The following is a 17,515-nucleotide window of genomic DNA, read 5'->3' as shown; positions in this document are numbered from 1 at the left end:
TTTTGAGTTTTTATTGAATTATGGTGCACTGTCCCAGATGTGATTGAAATAATGAGTAAATGATGAGTACAGTCCTTAATGGAAAAGTAATTTTTTACAACCAAATCTCTATTTTGTATGTAAATGGATTGTTATAGAAGGGTCCAGACAAATATTTTGTGATTTCACCTTTTATAGAAATTGACCCCAGCAAACAGCAAATCACTTCCTCATCCTCGTTGTGTAGTATGTGGGCCCTGAAAAAGACATGAACAAGGCTCAAAAAACACCAAAATACATAATTTTAGAAACAGCAAAGCTCTCAGTATTGTGATGCAGGTCTTTAGATGTTGTACACATGAAATTGTGTCATACTGAACTTTATACACAACTTTATATTCCATTTTGTTGTGACTCCAGAGATACCCCTGTCCATTTTACAGGTAACTGCCAAATTAAAGGAAACACTTAACTAAATGAGGGGTACAAAATATATTGAAAGCATGGAGTGCTTCCACACAGGAAGTTCCAGACACTTGTAGAATATATGCCAAGGTGCACTGAAACTGTTCTGGTTGCTTGTGGTGTCTCAACGCCCTAATAAGGACACTCACTATATACTCACTATATGCCACTGACACGGCCCGCTACCAAAACCTGCGGACTCTCCTTCACTGCAGCCAACGTGAGTAAAACATTTAAACATGTTAACCCTCGCAAGGCTGCAGGCCAAGACGGCATCCCCAGCCGCGTCCTCAGAGCATGCGCAGACGAGCTGGCTGGTGTGTTTACGGACATATTCAATCAATCCTTATCCCAGTCTGCTGTTCCCACATGCTTCAAGAGGGCCACCATTGTTCCTGTTCCCAAGAAAGCTAAGGTAACTGAGCTAAACGACTACCGCCCCGTATCACTCACTTCCGTCATCATGATGTGCTTTGAGAGACTAGTCAAGGACCAGCAGCATACCACCCTGCATACCACTGCTGGCTTGCTTCTGAAGCTAAGCAGGGTTGGTCCTGGTCAGTCCCTGGATGGGAGACCAGATGCTGCTGGAAGTGGTATTGGAGGGCCAGTAGGAGGCACTCTTTCCTCTGGTCTAATAAAATATCCCAATGCCCCAGGGCAGTGATTGGGGACTGTAGGGTGCCGTCTTTCGGATAGGACGTTAAACGGGTGTCCTGACTCTCTGAGGTCATTAAAGATCCCATGGCACTTATCGTAAGAGTAGGGGTGTTAACCCCGGTGTCCTGGCTAAATTCCCAATCTGGCCCTCAAACCATCATGGTCACCTAATAATCCCCAGTTTACAATTGGCTCATTCATCCCCCTCCTCTCCCCTGTAACTATTCCCCAGGTCGTTGCTGCAAATGAGAACGTGTTCTCAGTCAACTTACCTGGTAAAATAATGGTAAAAAAAAATATCACCTCCACCCTACCTGACACCCTAGACCAGGGGTGTCAAACTCATTCCACGGAGGGCCTAGTGTCTGCAGGTTTTTGGTTTTTCCTTTCAATAAAGCCCTAGACAACCAGGTGTGGGGAGTTCCTAACTAATTAGTGATGTTAATTCATCAATCAAGTACAAGGGAGGAGCGAAAACCCGCAGACACTCGGCCCTCCGTGGAATGAGTTTGACACCTGTGCCCTAGACCCACTCCAATTTGCTTACCGCCCCAATAGGTCCACAGACGACGCAATCACAACCACACTGCACACTGCCCTAACCCATCTGGACAAGAGGAATACCTATGTAAGAATGCTGTTCATCAACTACAGCTCAGCATTTAACACCATACTACCCTCCAAACTCGTCATCAAGCTCGGGACCCTGAGTCTCGACCCCGCCCTGTGCAACTGGGTACTGGACTTCCTGACGGGCCGCCCCCAGGTGGTGAGGGTGGGAAACAACATCTCCACCCCGCTGATCCTCAACACTGGGGCCCCACAAGGGTGCGTTCTGAGCCCTCTCCTGTACTCCCTGTTCATCCACAACTGCGTGGCCATGCACACCTCCAACTCAATCATCAAGTTTGCAGACTACAGTGGTAGGCTTGATTACCAACAACGACGAGACGGCCTACAGGGAGGAGGTGAGGGCCCTCGGAGTGTGGTGTCAGGAAAATAACCTCACACTCAACGTCAACAAAACAAAGGAGATGATTGTGGACTTCAGGAAACAGCAGAGGGAGCACCCCCCTATCCACGTCGACGGGACAGTAGTGGAGAGGGTAGTAAGTTTTAAGTTCCTCGGCGTACACATCACGGACAAACTGAATTGGTCCACCCACACAGACAGCGTTGTGAAGAAGGCGCAGCAGCGCCTCTTCAACCTCGGGAGGCTGAAGAAATTCGGCTTGTCACCAAAAGTGCTCACAAACTTCTACAGATGCACAATCGAGAGCATCCTGTCGGGCTGTATCACCGCCTGGTACGGCAACTGCTCCGCCCACAACCGTAAGGCTCTCCAGAGGGTAGTGAGGTCTGCACAACGCATCACCGGGGGCAAACTACCTGCCCTCCAGGACACCTACACCACCCGATGTCACAGGAAGGCCATAAAGATCATCAACATTTACATTTAAGTCATTTAGCAGACGCTCTTATCCAGAGCGACTTACAAATTGGAAAGTTCATACATATTCATCCTGGTCCCCCCATGGGAATTGAACCCTGGTCCCCCCGTGGGAATTGAACCCACAACCCTGGCGTTGCAAGCGCCATGCTCTACCAACTGAGCCACACGGGACCACATCAAGGACAACAACCATCCAAGCCACTGCTTGTTCACCCCGCTATCATCCAGAAGGCGAGGTCAGTACAGGTGCATCAAAGCAGGGACCGAGAGACTGAAAAACAGCTTCTATCTCAAGGCCATCAGACTGTTAAACAGCCACCACTAACATCGAGTGGCTGCTGCCAACATACTGACTCAACTCCAGCTCACTTTAATAATGGAAATTGATCAAAAATGTATCACTAGCCACTTTAAACAATGCCACTTAATATAATGTATATGTATATACTGTACTCTATATCATCTACTGCATCTTGCAATCTTTATGTAATACATGTATCACTAGCCACTTTAAAATATGCACTTTTATGTTTACATACCCTACATTACTCATCTCATATGTATATACTGTACTCGATACCATCTACTGCATCTTGCCTATGCCGTTGTGTACCATCACTCATTCATATATCTTTATTTACATATTCTTTATCCCTTTACACTTGTGTGTATAAGTAGTTGTGGAATTGTTAGGTTAGATTACTCGTTGGTTATTACTGCATTGTCGGAAACTAGAAGCACAAGCATTTCGCTACACTCGCATTAACATCTGCTAACCATGTGTATGTGACAAATAAAATTTGATTTGATATGTTGGTGTTTCCGTTATTTTGGCAGTTACCTGTATCATCAGGCAAGGTATTTCTTTCTTTTAAAGGACTCTATTTACATATTTTTTTTTTTATAGATTTGGTTGTAAAAAGAAAACCTTTCCTTTAATGTATGGTAGCCTACTGTACAACAGGAGTCTCGAAGAATTTCAAAATACATGCGCATAACACTACGTCATTCGAAGAGCGACCAAACTGAACGCATGAGCATATGACGGCGCCAGTCCTTTGACCCCATTTTAGACATCGCAGGACTGTTTTATACAGCTACTTGCTAATGTTGATCAATTAGCTGTTGTTTTAACTTGTTGACCGGCCAGAGACACTAACATTGCTGGCTAGCTTTCCGACTCATCTGCCCAGATGTTCTTATTTCGTTAGCTAGATCTTGACATTGTTCAAGTTGTGGTTGCTAATTAGCTAGCAGCAGGGCCCATTTTCGATGCAGATTGCTTGTTTCAGGACTTGCATTTTCTCGTTGACACAATAACCACATATACAATTGATTATTCGCCGAGCCTAGGTACTGAGTTGATTGTCCATAGTGTCCTTCGCACAAATGGATGGCGAAGAGGACGAATTCTTCTCCGGGAACCACTCTGGTAAGAACGGCTTTGATCCCGGCTCGGCGCGGACTACTGTAGCTTGCTAACGTTAGCCTAACCCTATTTATTTTATAACCCTATTATCGGTTAGGTCCTATTGGCAATAGGTTTATTTAAAAAAACGAATTATTAATAATAGTATTACTTTTTTTGTATTTGTTATGGATATCGTTGGCTGCTGCCAAGGCAACAACTCACTGTTACTCTTCCTGTGGTCCAGCAAAAATTAAGGAAGTACATTATATCATTTTTAAACATTAAAATACATTTTACAACAGGTTTCACAATACATTAATTGTGTGCCCTCTGGCCACTCGGGTGGCATGTCTTGTGGGGTATGCATGGGTGTCAGAGCTGTGTGTTAGTAGTTTAAACAGACAGCTCGGGGCATTCAACATGTCAATACTTCTTACAAAAACAAGTAGTGATGAGGTAAATCTTTCTTCTACTTTGAGCCAGGAGAAATTGACATGTTAACTCTACGTGTACATTTAAGGGCCAGCCGGTGCTACCCTCTTCTGGGTCAGTTGTAATTTTCCCAAGGCCCTATGTGGCACCTGACCACACAACTGGGCAGTAGTCCAGGTGTGACAACTAGGGTTACTGTTGCATCAATGTTATTGTGTGCACGGTCCTCATGCCCGTTGTATATGATACACATATCTGTGAACATTAATTCTGGAATACCAAAAAAAAGTGTTGGTTATGTCCTGGTCCTGTAGATGGTGGTGGCACCCCGGTACAGGACGAACATGCTCCAGGTTCAGATGCGGAAGAGGAGATGAGGAATGAGCCACGCCACTCTGAGGTAAGGGGATAGTTATCTAAGCAAGACGTTCAGATAACCAGTGTGGCGGTCAAGCCATCTTCCAGACCATCTTGCACATACCGATTTAACATTTAAAAATAAATATACAGTATCAGTCAGAAGTTTGGACACCTACTCATTCAAAGGTTTTAATTTATTTGGACTATTTTCTGCGTTGTAGAGTAATAGTGAAGACATCAAAACTATGAAATAACGGAATCATGTAGTAACCATAAAAGTGTTAAAAAAATATTTTATATTTGAGATTCTTCAAAGGAGCAACCCTTGATGACAGCTTTGCACACTCTTGGCATTCTTTCAACCAGCTTCAAGTGGAATGCTTTTCCAACAGTCTTGAAGGAGTTTCCACATATGCTGAATACTTGTTGGCTGCTTTTCCTTCACTCTGTGGTCCAACTTATCCCAAACAATCTCAATTGGGTTGAGGTAATGTGATGCTGCACCCCATTAGTCTTCTTCTTGGTCAAATAGCCCTTACACAGCCTGGAGGTGTGTTTCAAAATCAAATCAAATTTTATTGGTTACATACACATGGTTAGCAGATGTTATTGTGAGTGTAGCGAAAAGCTTGTGCCTCTAAGTTCCTACAGTGCAGCAATATCTAACATGTAATCTAACAATTCCACAACTACCTAATACACACATCTAAGTAAAGGAATGGGATAAGAATATATTCATATAAATATATGGATGAGCAATGACAGAGCGGAATAGGTAAGATGCAATAGATGGTATAAAATACAGTATATACATATGAGATGTGTAATGCAAGATGTGTAAACATTATTGAAGTGGCTTTATTAAAGTGACTAGTGATCCATTTATTGAAGTGGCCAATGATTTCGAGTCTGTATGTAGGCAGCAGCCTTTGTGTCAATGATGGCTGTTTAACAGTCTGATGCCCTTGAGATAGAAGCTGTTTTTCAGTCTCTCGGTCCCAGCTTTGATGCACCTGTACTGACCTCGCCTTCTGGATGGTAGCGGGGTGAATAGGCAGTGGCTCGGGTGGTTGTTGTCCTTGATCTTTTTGGCCTTCCTGTGACATCGGATGCTGTAGGTGTCCTGGAGGGCAGGTAGTTTGCTCCCGGTGATGTGTTGTGCAGACCGCACCACCCTCTGGAGAGCCTTGCGGTTGTGGAGGGTGCAGTTGCTGTACCAGGCGATAATGCAGCCCGACAGGATGCTCTCTATTGTGCATCTGTAAAAGTTTGAGGGTTTTAGGTGACAAGCCAAATTTCTATAGCCTTCTGAGGTTGAAGAGGCGCTATTGCGCCTTCACCACACTGTCTGTGTGGGTGGACCATTTCAGTTTGTCCGTGATGTGTACGCCGAGGAATTAAAAACGTTCCACCTTCTCCACGGCTGTCCCGTCGATGTTGATAGGGGGGTGCTCCCTTTGCTGTTTCCTGAAGTCCATGATCATCTCCTTTGTTTTGCTGACACCACACTCCGATTTCCCGCACCTCCTCCCTGTAGGCTGTCACGTCATTGTTGGTAATCAAGCCTACTACTGTTGTCGTCTGCAAACTTGATGATTGAGTTGGAGGCGTGCATGGCCACGCAGTCATGGGTGAACAGGGAATACAGGAGGGGGCTGTGCACGCACCCTTGTGGGGCCCTAGTGTTGAGGATCAGCAAAGTGGAGATGTTGTTTCCTACCTTCACCACCTGGGGGCGGCCCGTCAGGAAGTCCTGGACCTGTTGAAAGACAAATGATAGTCCCACTAAGTGCAAACCAGATGGGATGGCGTATCGCTGCAGAATGCAGTGATAGCCATGCTGGTTAAGTGTGTCTTGAATTCTAAATAAATCACTGACAGTGTCACCAGCAAAGCACCCCACACCACCTCCTCCATGCTGCACGGTAGGAACCACACATGTGTACATCATCCGTTCACCTACTCTGCGTCTCACAAATACACAATGGTTGGAACCAAAAATCTCTATTTTTAGCTAGGCACACCTGTTAATTAAAATGCATTCCAGGTGACTACCTCATGAAGCTGGTTGTGGGAATGTGCAAAGCTGTCATTAAGGCAAAGGGTGGCTACTTGAAGAATCTCACACTTTTTTGGTTACTACATGATTCCATATGTGTTATTTCATAGTTTTGATGTCTTCACTATTATTCTACAATATAGTAAAAATAAAGAAAAACCCTTGAATGAGTAGGTGTGTCCAAACCATTGACTGGTACTGTAGTATCCCATGGCTCTATGCTGACCTTTTTTGTAAGGAAAAATGTAGGCTCACACAGAAATTTAGGAGCACAATGAAAAATAAGGTAATAAAGCTAGAATCCTTAATTTTTCTAGGGGCACTAAATAAAAATGTCAGGTCGAACAGCAAAATATTTAGGGACATGTGCAAGTAAAACGGTCACACTGTAGAGCCTTGTATCCATTCCTAACCGTAGACTTATAAAGCGTTTTATATTTATATATATTTTTTATTCAGGATGAGAATAATGATGGTGAGGGAGCTGCTCGGGCCATGGAGACAAACAGCGTGGCCAGCGGGTCAGACAACAAGGGCCCCAAAGGGGCGGACAGTGACTCTGATGGGGAGGCCCCTAGGCCTGCAGACAGGGATAACAAGGAGGAGTCCCCACCCAAACGCGGATGCAGCACCTCTGACATAGAGGAGTCCCCGCCCAAACGCGGAGGCAGCACCTCTGACATAGAGGAGTCCCCGCCCAAACGCGGAGGCAGCGCCTCTGACATAGAGGAGTCCCCGCCCAAACGCGGAGGCAGCGCCTCTGACATAGAGGATTCCCCGCCCAAACGCGGAGGCAGCACCTCCGACATAGAGGATTCCCCGCCCAAACGCGGAGGCAGCACCTCCGACATAGAGGATTCCCCGCCCAAACGCGGAGGCAGCACCTCCGACATAGAGGATTCCCCGCCCAAACGCAGAGGCAGCACCTCCGACATGGAGGATTCCCCGCCCAAACGCGGAGCCATCACCTCCGACATGGAGGATTCCCCGCCCAAACGCGGAGCCATCACCTCCGACATGGCGGAGTCCCCGCCCAAACGCAGAGGCAGCACCTCCGACATGGAGGAGTCCCCGCCCAAACGCAGAGGCAGCACCTCCGACATGGAGGAGAAAGAAACCAAACGGGATGCAGCCGGGAGCGACTCTGAGAACGAGAACCGGCCCCCATCCCCTGCCCGGAGCAGACACTCGACTGCACGAAGTGACTCTGAGATTGAGGCGCCCAAACACAAAGCGCAGATAGAGTCTGATGGAGAGGAGGGCGGTGAGAATAAAGGGAAGTGGAAGGCTGTAATCCACTCCGACAGTGAGGATGAGGTGGAGGCTCGGCCAGTGAAAGCAGCTGCAGGCAGTGACCAGGAGAAGGAGAGTCCCGCAAAACAGGTGGTGGAAGTTAGTGAGGATGACGACGAGATGCCAAGTAGGTGCAATTTACATCAGTTGACTCTTGATAAGTGCACAATCTACTGATCCCTATTCAAAAATATTTTCTATTCACTTGCTCTAGATATCGACATGCTCGGGTTTAGTACACACATTCATACTACAACAGTTCCATGTTATTGTTTAAACCAGTGGTTCCCAAACTTTTTATAGTCCCGTACCCCTTCCAACATTCAACCTCCAGCTGCGTACCAGGGTCAGCGCACTCTCAAATGTTGTTTTTTGCCATCATTGTAAGCTTGCCAAACACACACAGTATACGATACATTTATTAAACATGAGAATGAGTTTTTGTCACAACCCGGCTCGTGGGAAGTGACAAAGAGCCCTTATAGGACCAGGGAACAAATAATATAATAATAATCAATATTTTTGCTCTTTTATTTAGGCATTTTACATATAAAACCTTATTTGTTCAAGAAAAAATGTTAATAACCACAGGTAAATGAGAAGGGTGTGCACATAACTCTGCAATGTTGGGTTGTATTGGAGAGTCTGTCTTAAATCATTTCCCACACACAGTCTGTGCCTGTATTTAGTTTTCATGCTAGTGAGGGCCGAGAATATACTCTCACATAGGTACGTGGTTTAACCTGTCTAGGACTGGGGTTCCGCTAGCGCCAACAGCCAATAAAAATGCAGGGCGCCAAATACAAATCAACACAAATCTCATAAATCTAATTTCTCAAAACATACAAGTATTAGGCACCATTTTAAAGATACAATTCTTGTTAATCCAGCCACAGTGTCTGATTTAAAAAATGCTTTATAGTGAAAGCTCCACAAATGATTGTTAGGTCACCATCAAGTCACAAATGAATCCAGCCATTTTTCCCGCCAAAGAGAGGAGTCACAAAAAGCACAAATAGAGATAAGATGAATCACTAACCTTTGATGATCTTCATCAGATGACACTCATAGGACTTCATGTTTCACAATACATGTATGTTTTGTTCGCTAAAGTTCATATTTATATCCAAAAATCGTATTCTACATTCAGTAGTTCCAAAACATGCAGTGATATTGCAGAGAGCCACAAGAATTCACAGGAATACTCATAATAAATGTTGATGAAAATACAGCTATTATAAATTAAACTTTAGATACACTTCTCCTTAATTAATGCAACCGCTGTGTCAGATTTAAAAAAAAACTTTAATAACCGCCATGTTGGGTTGTCAACATTATTCATAAATAGTATAATAAATATTCACTTACCTTTGAACTTCATCAGAATGCACTCCCAGGAATCGCAGTTCCACAATAAATGCTTGTTTTGTTCGATAATGTCCATCATTTATGTCCAATATATTCTTTTGTTAGGGCGTTTGGTAAACAATCCAAAAACGCCATCTGGTCCATTCGGAAGAAACGTTCAAAAAAATATATTACAGGTCGAAGAAACTTGTCAAACTAAGTATAGAATCAATCTTTAGGGTGTTTTTTATCATAAATGTTCAATATTGTTCCAACCGGAGAATTCTATTGTCTGTAGAAAAGCACTGTAGAAAAGCACAATCGTATTCTACATTCAGTAGTTCCAAAACATGCAGTGATATTGCAGAGAGCCACAAGAATTCACAGGAATACTCATAATAAATGTTGATGAAAATACAGCTATTATAAATTAAACTTTAGATACACTTCTCCTTAATTAATGCAACCGCTGTGTCAGATTTAAAAAAAAACTTTAATAACCGCCATGTTGGGTTGTCAACATTATTCATAAATAGTATAATAAATATTCACTTACCTTTGAACTTCATCAGAATGCACTCCCAGGAATCGCAGTTCCACAATAAATGCTTGTTTTGTTCGATAATGTCCATCATTTATGTCCAATATATTCTTTTGTTAGGGCGTTTGGTAAACAATCCAAAAACGCCATCTGGTCCATTCGGAAGAAACGTTCAAAAAAATATATTACAGGTCGAAGAAACTTGTCAAACTAAGTATAGAATCAATCTTTAGGGTGTTTTTTATCATAAATGTTCAATATTGTTCCAACCGGAGAATTCTATTGTCTGTAGAAAAGCACTGGGACGAGAGAAACCTCAAGTGAAAGCGCGTGACTGAGAACGAGGCTGTAGGCAGACCCCTTACTCAAACATCTCCCATCCGGCCCCCCTTCACATGAGAAGCCTGAAACCACGTTCTAAAAACGGTTGACATCTAGTGGAAGCCTTAGGAAGTGAGAAAATACCCATATCCCAAAGTGTATTCAATTGGGGTGAGTTCAAAAACTACAAACCTCAGATTTTCCACTTCCTGTTTGGATTTTTTCTCAGGTTTTTGCCTGCCATATGAGTTCTGTTATACTCACAGGCATGATTCAAACCGTTTTAGAGACTTCAGAGTGTTTTCTATCCAATACTAATAATAATATGCATATATTAGGATCTGGGGCTGAGTAGGAGGCAGTTAACTCTGGGCATGCTATTCAACCAAAAGTGAAAATACTGCCCCCTATCCCAAACAAGTTTTAAAGGGCATCGGTGTCTTAACAGCATGTTTTGCCAAGGCAGGATACTCTGAGCACAGCCCTATCCAGAAATCTGACAGTGGCTTCTGATTTAAATTAAATTTTCACAAAACCGCTTGTTGCAATTTTGACGAGGCTCTCTTGTTCAGATGTCGGTAAGTGGCAGGGCATGTGTGCCGGTAAGTGGCAGGTCACATGTGCCGAATACAACCGGTGTAGATCTTACAGTGAAATGCTTACTTACGAGGCCTTAACCAACAATGCGGTTCCGAAACAATACAGATAGCAGGCAATATTAACCAGGTGAAATTGTGTCATTTCTCTTGCGTTCATTGCACACAGAGTCAGGGTATATGCAACAGTTTGGGCCGCCTGGCTCTTTGCAAACTGATTTGCCAGAATTTTACGTAATTATGACATAACATTGAAGGTTGTGCAATGTAACAGGAATATTTAGACTCATGAATGCCACCCATTAGATAAAATACGTAACGGAATAAACGTTTTGTTTTCGAGGTGATAGTTTCCGGATTAGTCAAAGGTATATGGTTTAGAGAGAAATAGTCGACGCGTTATAATTCCTGTAATAACTTGCGGCTGAACTTGAAAGGGGTTCCTTCGTTATTTTACCGTTCATGTCTTCCATAGAGAATGTCTTGATCTACTTCAAATAAGGTCTGTGTTTCACGGAGGAGCAGACTGACAGGGGACCATGCAGACAAGCTCTGCTTTCTGCACTACAACCTAAAACATAACTGGGATATTGAAGACCCATGAAAGCTGGTGGTTTGTTTTAACATATGTTATTTGAGACTAAATTTATTTCATTTATGTATTAAATACTTTTTTCTTTACATAGTTGAATGTGCTGACTACAAAATCACACAAAAATTTTCAATGGAGATCAAATTTATCAACCCATGGAGGTCTGGATTTGGAGTCACACTCAAAATTAAAGTGGAAAACCACACTACAGGTTGATCCAACTTTGATGTAATGTCCTTAAAACAAGTGAAAATGAGGCTCACTAGTGTGTGTGGCCTCCACGTGCCTGTATGACCTCCCTACAACGCCTGGGCATGCTTCTGATGAGGTGGCGGCTGGTCTCCTGAGGGATCTCCTCCCAGACCTGGACTAAAGCATCCGCCAACTCCTGGACAGTCTGTGGCGCTGGTGGATGGAGCGAGACATGATGTCCCAGATGTGTTCAATTGGATTCAGGTCTGGGGAACGGGCGGGCCAGTCCATAGCATCAATGCCTTCCTCTTGCAGGAACTGCTGACACACTCCAGCCACATGAGGTCTAGCATTGTCTTGCATTAGGAGGAACCCAGGGCCAACCGCACCAACATATGGTCTCACAAGGGGTCTGAGGATCTCATCTCGGTACCTAATGGCAGTCAGGCTACCTCTGGCGAGCACATGGAGGGCTGTGCGGCGCCCCAAAGAAATGCCACCCCACACCATGACTGACCCACCGCCAAACCGGTCATGCTGGAGGATGTTGCAAGCAGCAGAACGTTCTCCACGGCGTCTCCAGACTCTGTCACGTGCTCAGTGTGAACCTGCTTTCATCTGTGAAGAGCACAGGGCGCCAGTGGCGAATTTGCCAATCTTGGTGTTCTCTGGCAAATGCCAAACGTCCTGCACGGTGTTGGGCTGTAAGCACAACCCCTACCTGTGGACGTCGGGCCCTCATACCACCCTCATGGAGTCTGTTTCTGACCGTTTGAGCAGACACATGCACATTTGTGGCCTGCTGGAGGTCATTTTGCAGGGCTCTGGCAGTGCTCCGCCTGCTCCTTCTTGCACAAAGGCGGAGGTAGCGGTCCTGCTGCTGGGTTGTTGCCCTCCTACGGCCTCCTCCACGTCTCCTGATGTACTGGCCTGTCTCCTGGTAGCACCTCCATGCTCTGGACACTACACTGACAGACACAGCAAACCTTCTTGCCACAGCTCGCATTGATGTGCCATCCTGGATGAGCTGCACTACCTGAGCCACTTGTGTGAGTTGTAGACTCCGTCTCATGCTACCACTAGAGTGAAAGCACCGCCAGCATTCAAAAGTGACCAAAACATCAGCCAGGAAGCATAGGAACTGAGAAGTGGTCTGTGGTCACCACCTGCAGAACCACTCCTTTATTGGGGGTGTCTTGCTAATTGCCTTTAATTTCCACCTGTTGTCTATTCAATTTGCACAACAGCATGTGACATTTATTGTAAATCAGTGTTGCTTCCTAAGTGGACAGTTTGATTTCACAGAAGTGTGATTGACTTGGAGTTACATTGTGTTGTTTAAGTGTTCCCTTTATTTTTTTGAGCAGTGTATATAAAAATACATATTATTATTTTAATCGGCCGATTAATCGGTATCGGCGTTGAAAAATCATTATCGGTCGACCTCTAGTACAGACATTGTAATTTATTGCCCTGGCCTCATCTGCATGCCTCCTTGCAGCATGTCTAAGGCAGATGTCATGTCTAAGGCAGATGAGCAGGGGCTTAGCATTTTTTTTTTTTTGTCAGTAGAAAGGCCCCTTTAGTGTCCTAAGTTTCCATAACTGTGACCTTAATTGCCTACCGTCTGTAAGCTGTTAGTGTCTTAACAACCGTTCCACAGGTGCATGTTCATTAATTATGGTTCATTGAACAAGCATGGGAAACAGTGTTTAAACCATTTACAATGAAGATCTGTGAAGTTATTTGGATTTTTACGAATTATCTTTGAAAGACAGGTCCTGAAAAAGGGACGTTTCTTTTTCTGCTGGGTTTAACTCCATCTATCTGTCGGTATGTTAATGTGATTTTGATATCTATATACTGTTACAGTGAAGAGGAAGAAAGCCATCCTGTCAGACAGTGAAGGTGAGGAGAAGGCTGACGAACCAGGTAATATGACAGACCGGCAGCTGGGCATATGCAGTTGGGTGGCTCTAGTCAAAAGTAATGTACTGTATGGGGAATAGGTTGCCATTTATGAGGCACACCTTATCTTGAAGTCTATGATGGCTAGCTAGTGTGTGGTGATTTGAGGCTGCATCTTAAATTACCCGCTATTTCCTACATAGTGTACATGGTAGTGATGGTAATGATGATGATAATGATGGCGACTTCTCTTCCTCAGTGGTGAAGAAGAGCCGCGCTGTGTCTGACGATGACAGCTCCGCCAGTGACGCAGGCTCAGAGGCACACGACAAAACCATGGCCAAACTGCGGGAACTGGGCTCAGAAAGCGAAGACGAGGATGATGGACAGAAGGTGGAAGGAGGGAAGAAGGACGAGAAAACACTGTTTGGTAGCGACAGCGATTCAGGCGACGAGGAAGAGTAAGTATTCGGATCCCCCTCTCCCCCACACACACTCCTTTTTAGTTTAAGTTATGATTTTCCTTACACAAATGACAATTTTGTTGTTTACTTTCGTTTTTATGCACTTTGAGATTCTTACTGTAAGGAAAGTAGTAGTAGTATTTTTATTGTGGAACTTGACATAAATCCAATCAAATGCTTCGTAAACAACAGGTGTAGACTAACAGTGAAATGGTTACTTATGGGTCCCTTTCCAACAATACAGAGTTACAGATAGATTGCAAAAAATGATATTAAAATAGTGACACAAGGAATAAACACTTAGTGAATAACAATGAGTAAAAAATAACAGTTACAAGTACTGAGTCAATGTGCTGGGGTATGAAGTAGCTATGTACAGTGCATTTGGAAAGTATTCAGACCACTTGACATTTTCCACATTTTGTAACGTTACAGCCTTTTTCTAAAATGGATGAACGTTTTTTCCCCCTCATCAATCTACACACAATGCCCCATAATCACAAAGCAAAACGTTTTTTTTTATATATATAAATAAAACTGAAATATCACATTTACATAACTATTCAGACCCTTTCCTCAGTACTTTGTTGAAGCACCTTTGGCAGCGATTACAGACTTGAGGCTTCCCGGGTATGACGCTACAAGCTTGGCACAACTCTATTTGAGGAGTTTCTCCCATTCTTCTCTGCAAATCCTCTCAAGCTCTGTCAGGTTGGATGGGGAGCATCGCTGTACAGCTATTTTTTAGGTCTCTCCAGAGATGTTCGAACAGGTTCAAGTCCTGGCTCTGGCTGGGCCACTCAAGGACTGAGACTTGTCCCCAAGCCACTCCTGTGTAGTCTTGGCTGTGTGCTTAAGGTCGTTGTCCTATTGGAAGGCGAACCTTCGCCCCAATCTGAGGTCCTGAGCGCTCCAGAGCAGGTTTTCATCAAGGATCTCACTGTACTTTGCTCCGTTCATCTTTCCCTCGATCCTGACTAGTCCCCCAGTCCCTGCCGCTGAAAAACATCCCCACTGATTGGTGGAGTGCTGCAGAGATGGTTGTCCTTCGGGGAGGTTCTCCCATCTCCGCAGAGGAACTCTGGAGCTCTATCAGAGTGACAATCGGGTTCTTGGTTCTTGCCCTTCTCCCCCGATTATTCAGTTTGGACGGGCGGACAGCTCTTGGAAGAGGCTTGGTGGTTCCAAACTTCTTCAATTTAATAATGATGGAGGCCACTGTGTTCTTGAGGACCTTCAATGCTGCAGACATTTTTTGGTACCCTTCCTCAGATCTGTGACACAATCCTGTCTCAGGGCTCTGCGGACAATTATTTCGACCTCATGGCTTGGTTTTTGCTCTTACATGCACTGTCAACTGTGGGACCTTATATAGACAGGTGTGCCTTTCCAAATCATGTCCAATAAATTGAATTTACCACCGGTGGACACCAATCAAGTTGTGGAAACAGGATGCACCTGAACTCAATTTCAAGTGTCATAGCAAAGGGTCTGAATACTGTTTTTGCTTTGTTATTATGGGATATTGTGTGTATAATGAAGAGGAAAAAATGTATGCAATCCATTTTAGAATAAGGCTGTAATGTAACAAAGTGTGGGAAAAGTGAAGGGGTCTGAATACTTTCCGAATGCACTGTATGTACTGAAAGGATGTGTGTGTGTTGTAGTTAGTATGGTATGCTCTCTCTCGTATAGGAAAATGATTGCAGACATTTTTGGTGACTCTGGCGATGAAGAGGGGGAAGAGTTTACGGTGAGTTGTACAAATCAAATTTTATTCGACACATGCTTCGTGAACAACAGTGAAATGCTTACTTACGGTATCTTCCCAACAATGCAGAGAGAAAGAAAATAGAGAAATAATAGCAAAGTAATAATACATACAGTGAGTAACGATAACTTGGCTATATACATGGGGTACCAGTACCAAGTCGAGGTAGATAGTGCCTTCAGAAAGTAGTCAAACTCCTTGACTTTTTCCACTTTTTGTTGTTACAAAATGGGATTAAAATTGATAGATTTTCTTTTTTATCTACACAGAATACTCTGACAAAGTGAAAGAAATGTATGGATTTTTTTTTAATATTGAGAAATAAAACACAAATCTACAGTATCTTGATTAGATACATGTCAGAATCACCTTTGGCAGGGATTAAAGCTGAGTCTTTTGGGTAAGTCTCTTAGAGTTTTGCACACATGGATTGTACAATATATATATTTTTTAGCTCTTATTGTTGATCATTGTTAGACAGCCATTTTCAAGTCTTACCATAGATTTTCAAGCCCATTAAAGTCAAAACTGTAACTATACCACTCAGGAACATTAGTCATCTAGGTAAGCAACTCCAGTGTATATTTGGCCTTGTGTTTTAGGTTATTGGCCTGCTGAAAGGTGAATTTGTCTCCCAGTGTCTGTTGGAAAGCAGACTGAACCAGTTTTTTTTGTTGTAGGATTTTGCCTGTGCTTAGCTCTATTACGTTTCTTTTCATCCCCCCCCCCAAAAACTCCCTAGTCCTTGCCGATGAAGAGCATACCCATAACATGATGCAGCCACCACCATGCTTGAAAGTATGAAGATTGGTACTCAGTGATGATGTTAGATTTGCCCCAAAAATAATGCTTTGTATTCAGGACAAAAAGTGCAAACAAATTCTGGAATATTTTTATTTTGTACAGGCTTCCTTTTCACTCTGTCATTTAGGTTAGTATTGTGGAGTAACTACAATGTTGTTGATCCATCCTCAATTTTATTCCCATCCCAGCCGTTAAACTCTTTGTAGTGACTGGGTGTATTGATACACCATCCAAAGCATAATTTATAACTGACATGCACTGTCAACTGTGGGACCTTTTTATATAGACAGGTGTGTCTTTCCAAATCAAATTCATAGAATTTACCACAGGTGGACACCAATCAAGTTGTAGAAACGTCTCAAGCATGATCAGCGGGAAAAGGATGCACCTGAGTAAAAAGGGTCTGAATATTTATGTTAATAAATGTGCAAAAGTGTATTAAAAATAACTGTTTTTGCTTTGTCATTATGGGGTATTGTGTGTAGATTGAGTTTTATTTTTAATCCATTTTAGAATAAGGCTGTAACGTAACAAAATGTGAAGTGGTCTGAATACTTTCCCGAATGCACTAAGTTTGGTTGAAGATTGGAGCAAGCCCATTTAAAAACACTTAGAATTAATTTGTTGCCAGCCTTGGGGTCATGCACTCCCCATAAAACTTATTTACCCTAGAACCTTTATTATTCAGTAACATCAAATACCGCCATAACGTCAAATTTGAAAAACACAGTGAAAAGGTCGAACTACCATATCCCGTCCTTTTCAGATCTGTGAACACCAAGGGTCGGTTTCCCAATCATAGATCAAGCTTAATGAGTCTGGGAAACCGCCCCCAAAGGTTTAGGGACTCTCTGGAATTGTCTAGAC

The 17,515-nt window shown here is 43.5% G+C and overlaps 1 protein-coding gene across 1 annotated transcript in view; it reads left to right on the top strand.

Moving 5' to 3' along the window:
* Window positions 1–3,571: 3,571 nt before the first annotated feature.
* The window catches only part of LOC129821720 (protein IWS1 homolog), a 33,247-nt gene continuing 19,303 nt past the window's right edge, over window positions 3,572–17,515 (top strand). The window contains exons 1-6 of the mRNA XM_055879310.1: window positions 3,572–3,989; window positions 4,715–4,800; window positions 7,279–8,239; window positions 13,574–13,633; window positions 13,869–14,070; window positions 15,769–15,826. Coding sequence (XP_055735285.1) covers window positions 3,947–3,989; window positions 4,715–4,800; window positions 7,279–8,239; window positions 13,574–13,633; window positions 13,869–14,070; window positions 15,769–15,826 — 1,410 coding nt within the window. The 5' untranslated portion in view covers window positions 3,572–3,946. The remainder of the gene's footprint in view (window positions 3,990–4,714; window positions 4,801–7,278; window positions 8,240–13,573; window positions 13,634–13,868; window positions 14,071–15,768; window positions 15,827–17,515) is intronic.

Source organism: Salvelinus fontinalis, chromosome 24 (genome assembly GCF_029448725.1).
Source record: "Salvelinus fontinalis isolate EN_2023a chromosome 24, ASM2944872v1, whole genome shotgun sequence".
NCBI lineage: Eukaryota > Metazoa > Chordata > Actinopteri > Salmoniformes > Salmonidae > Salvelinus > Salvelinus fontinalis.
The sequence above is the reverse complement of the archived record's forward strand: the minus strand, read 5'-3'. Positions and strand labels throughout refer to the sequence as shown.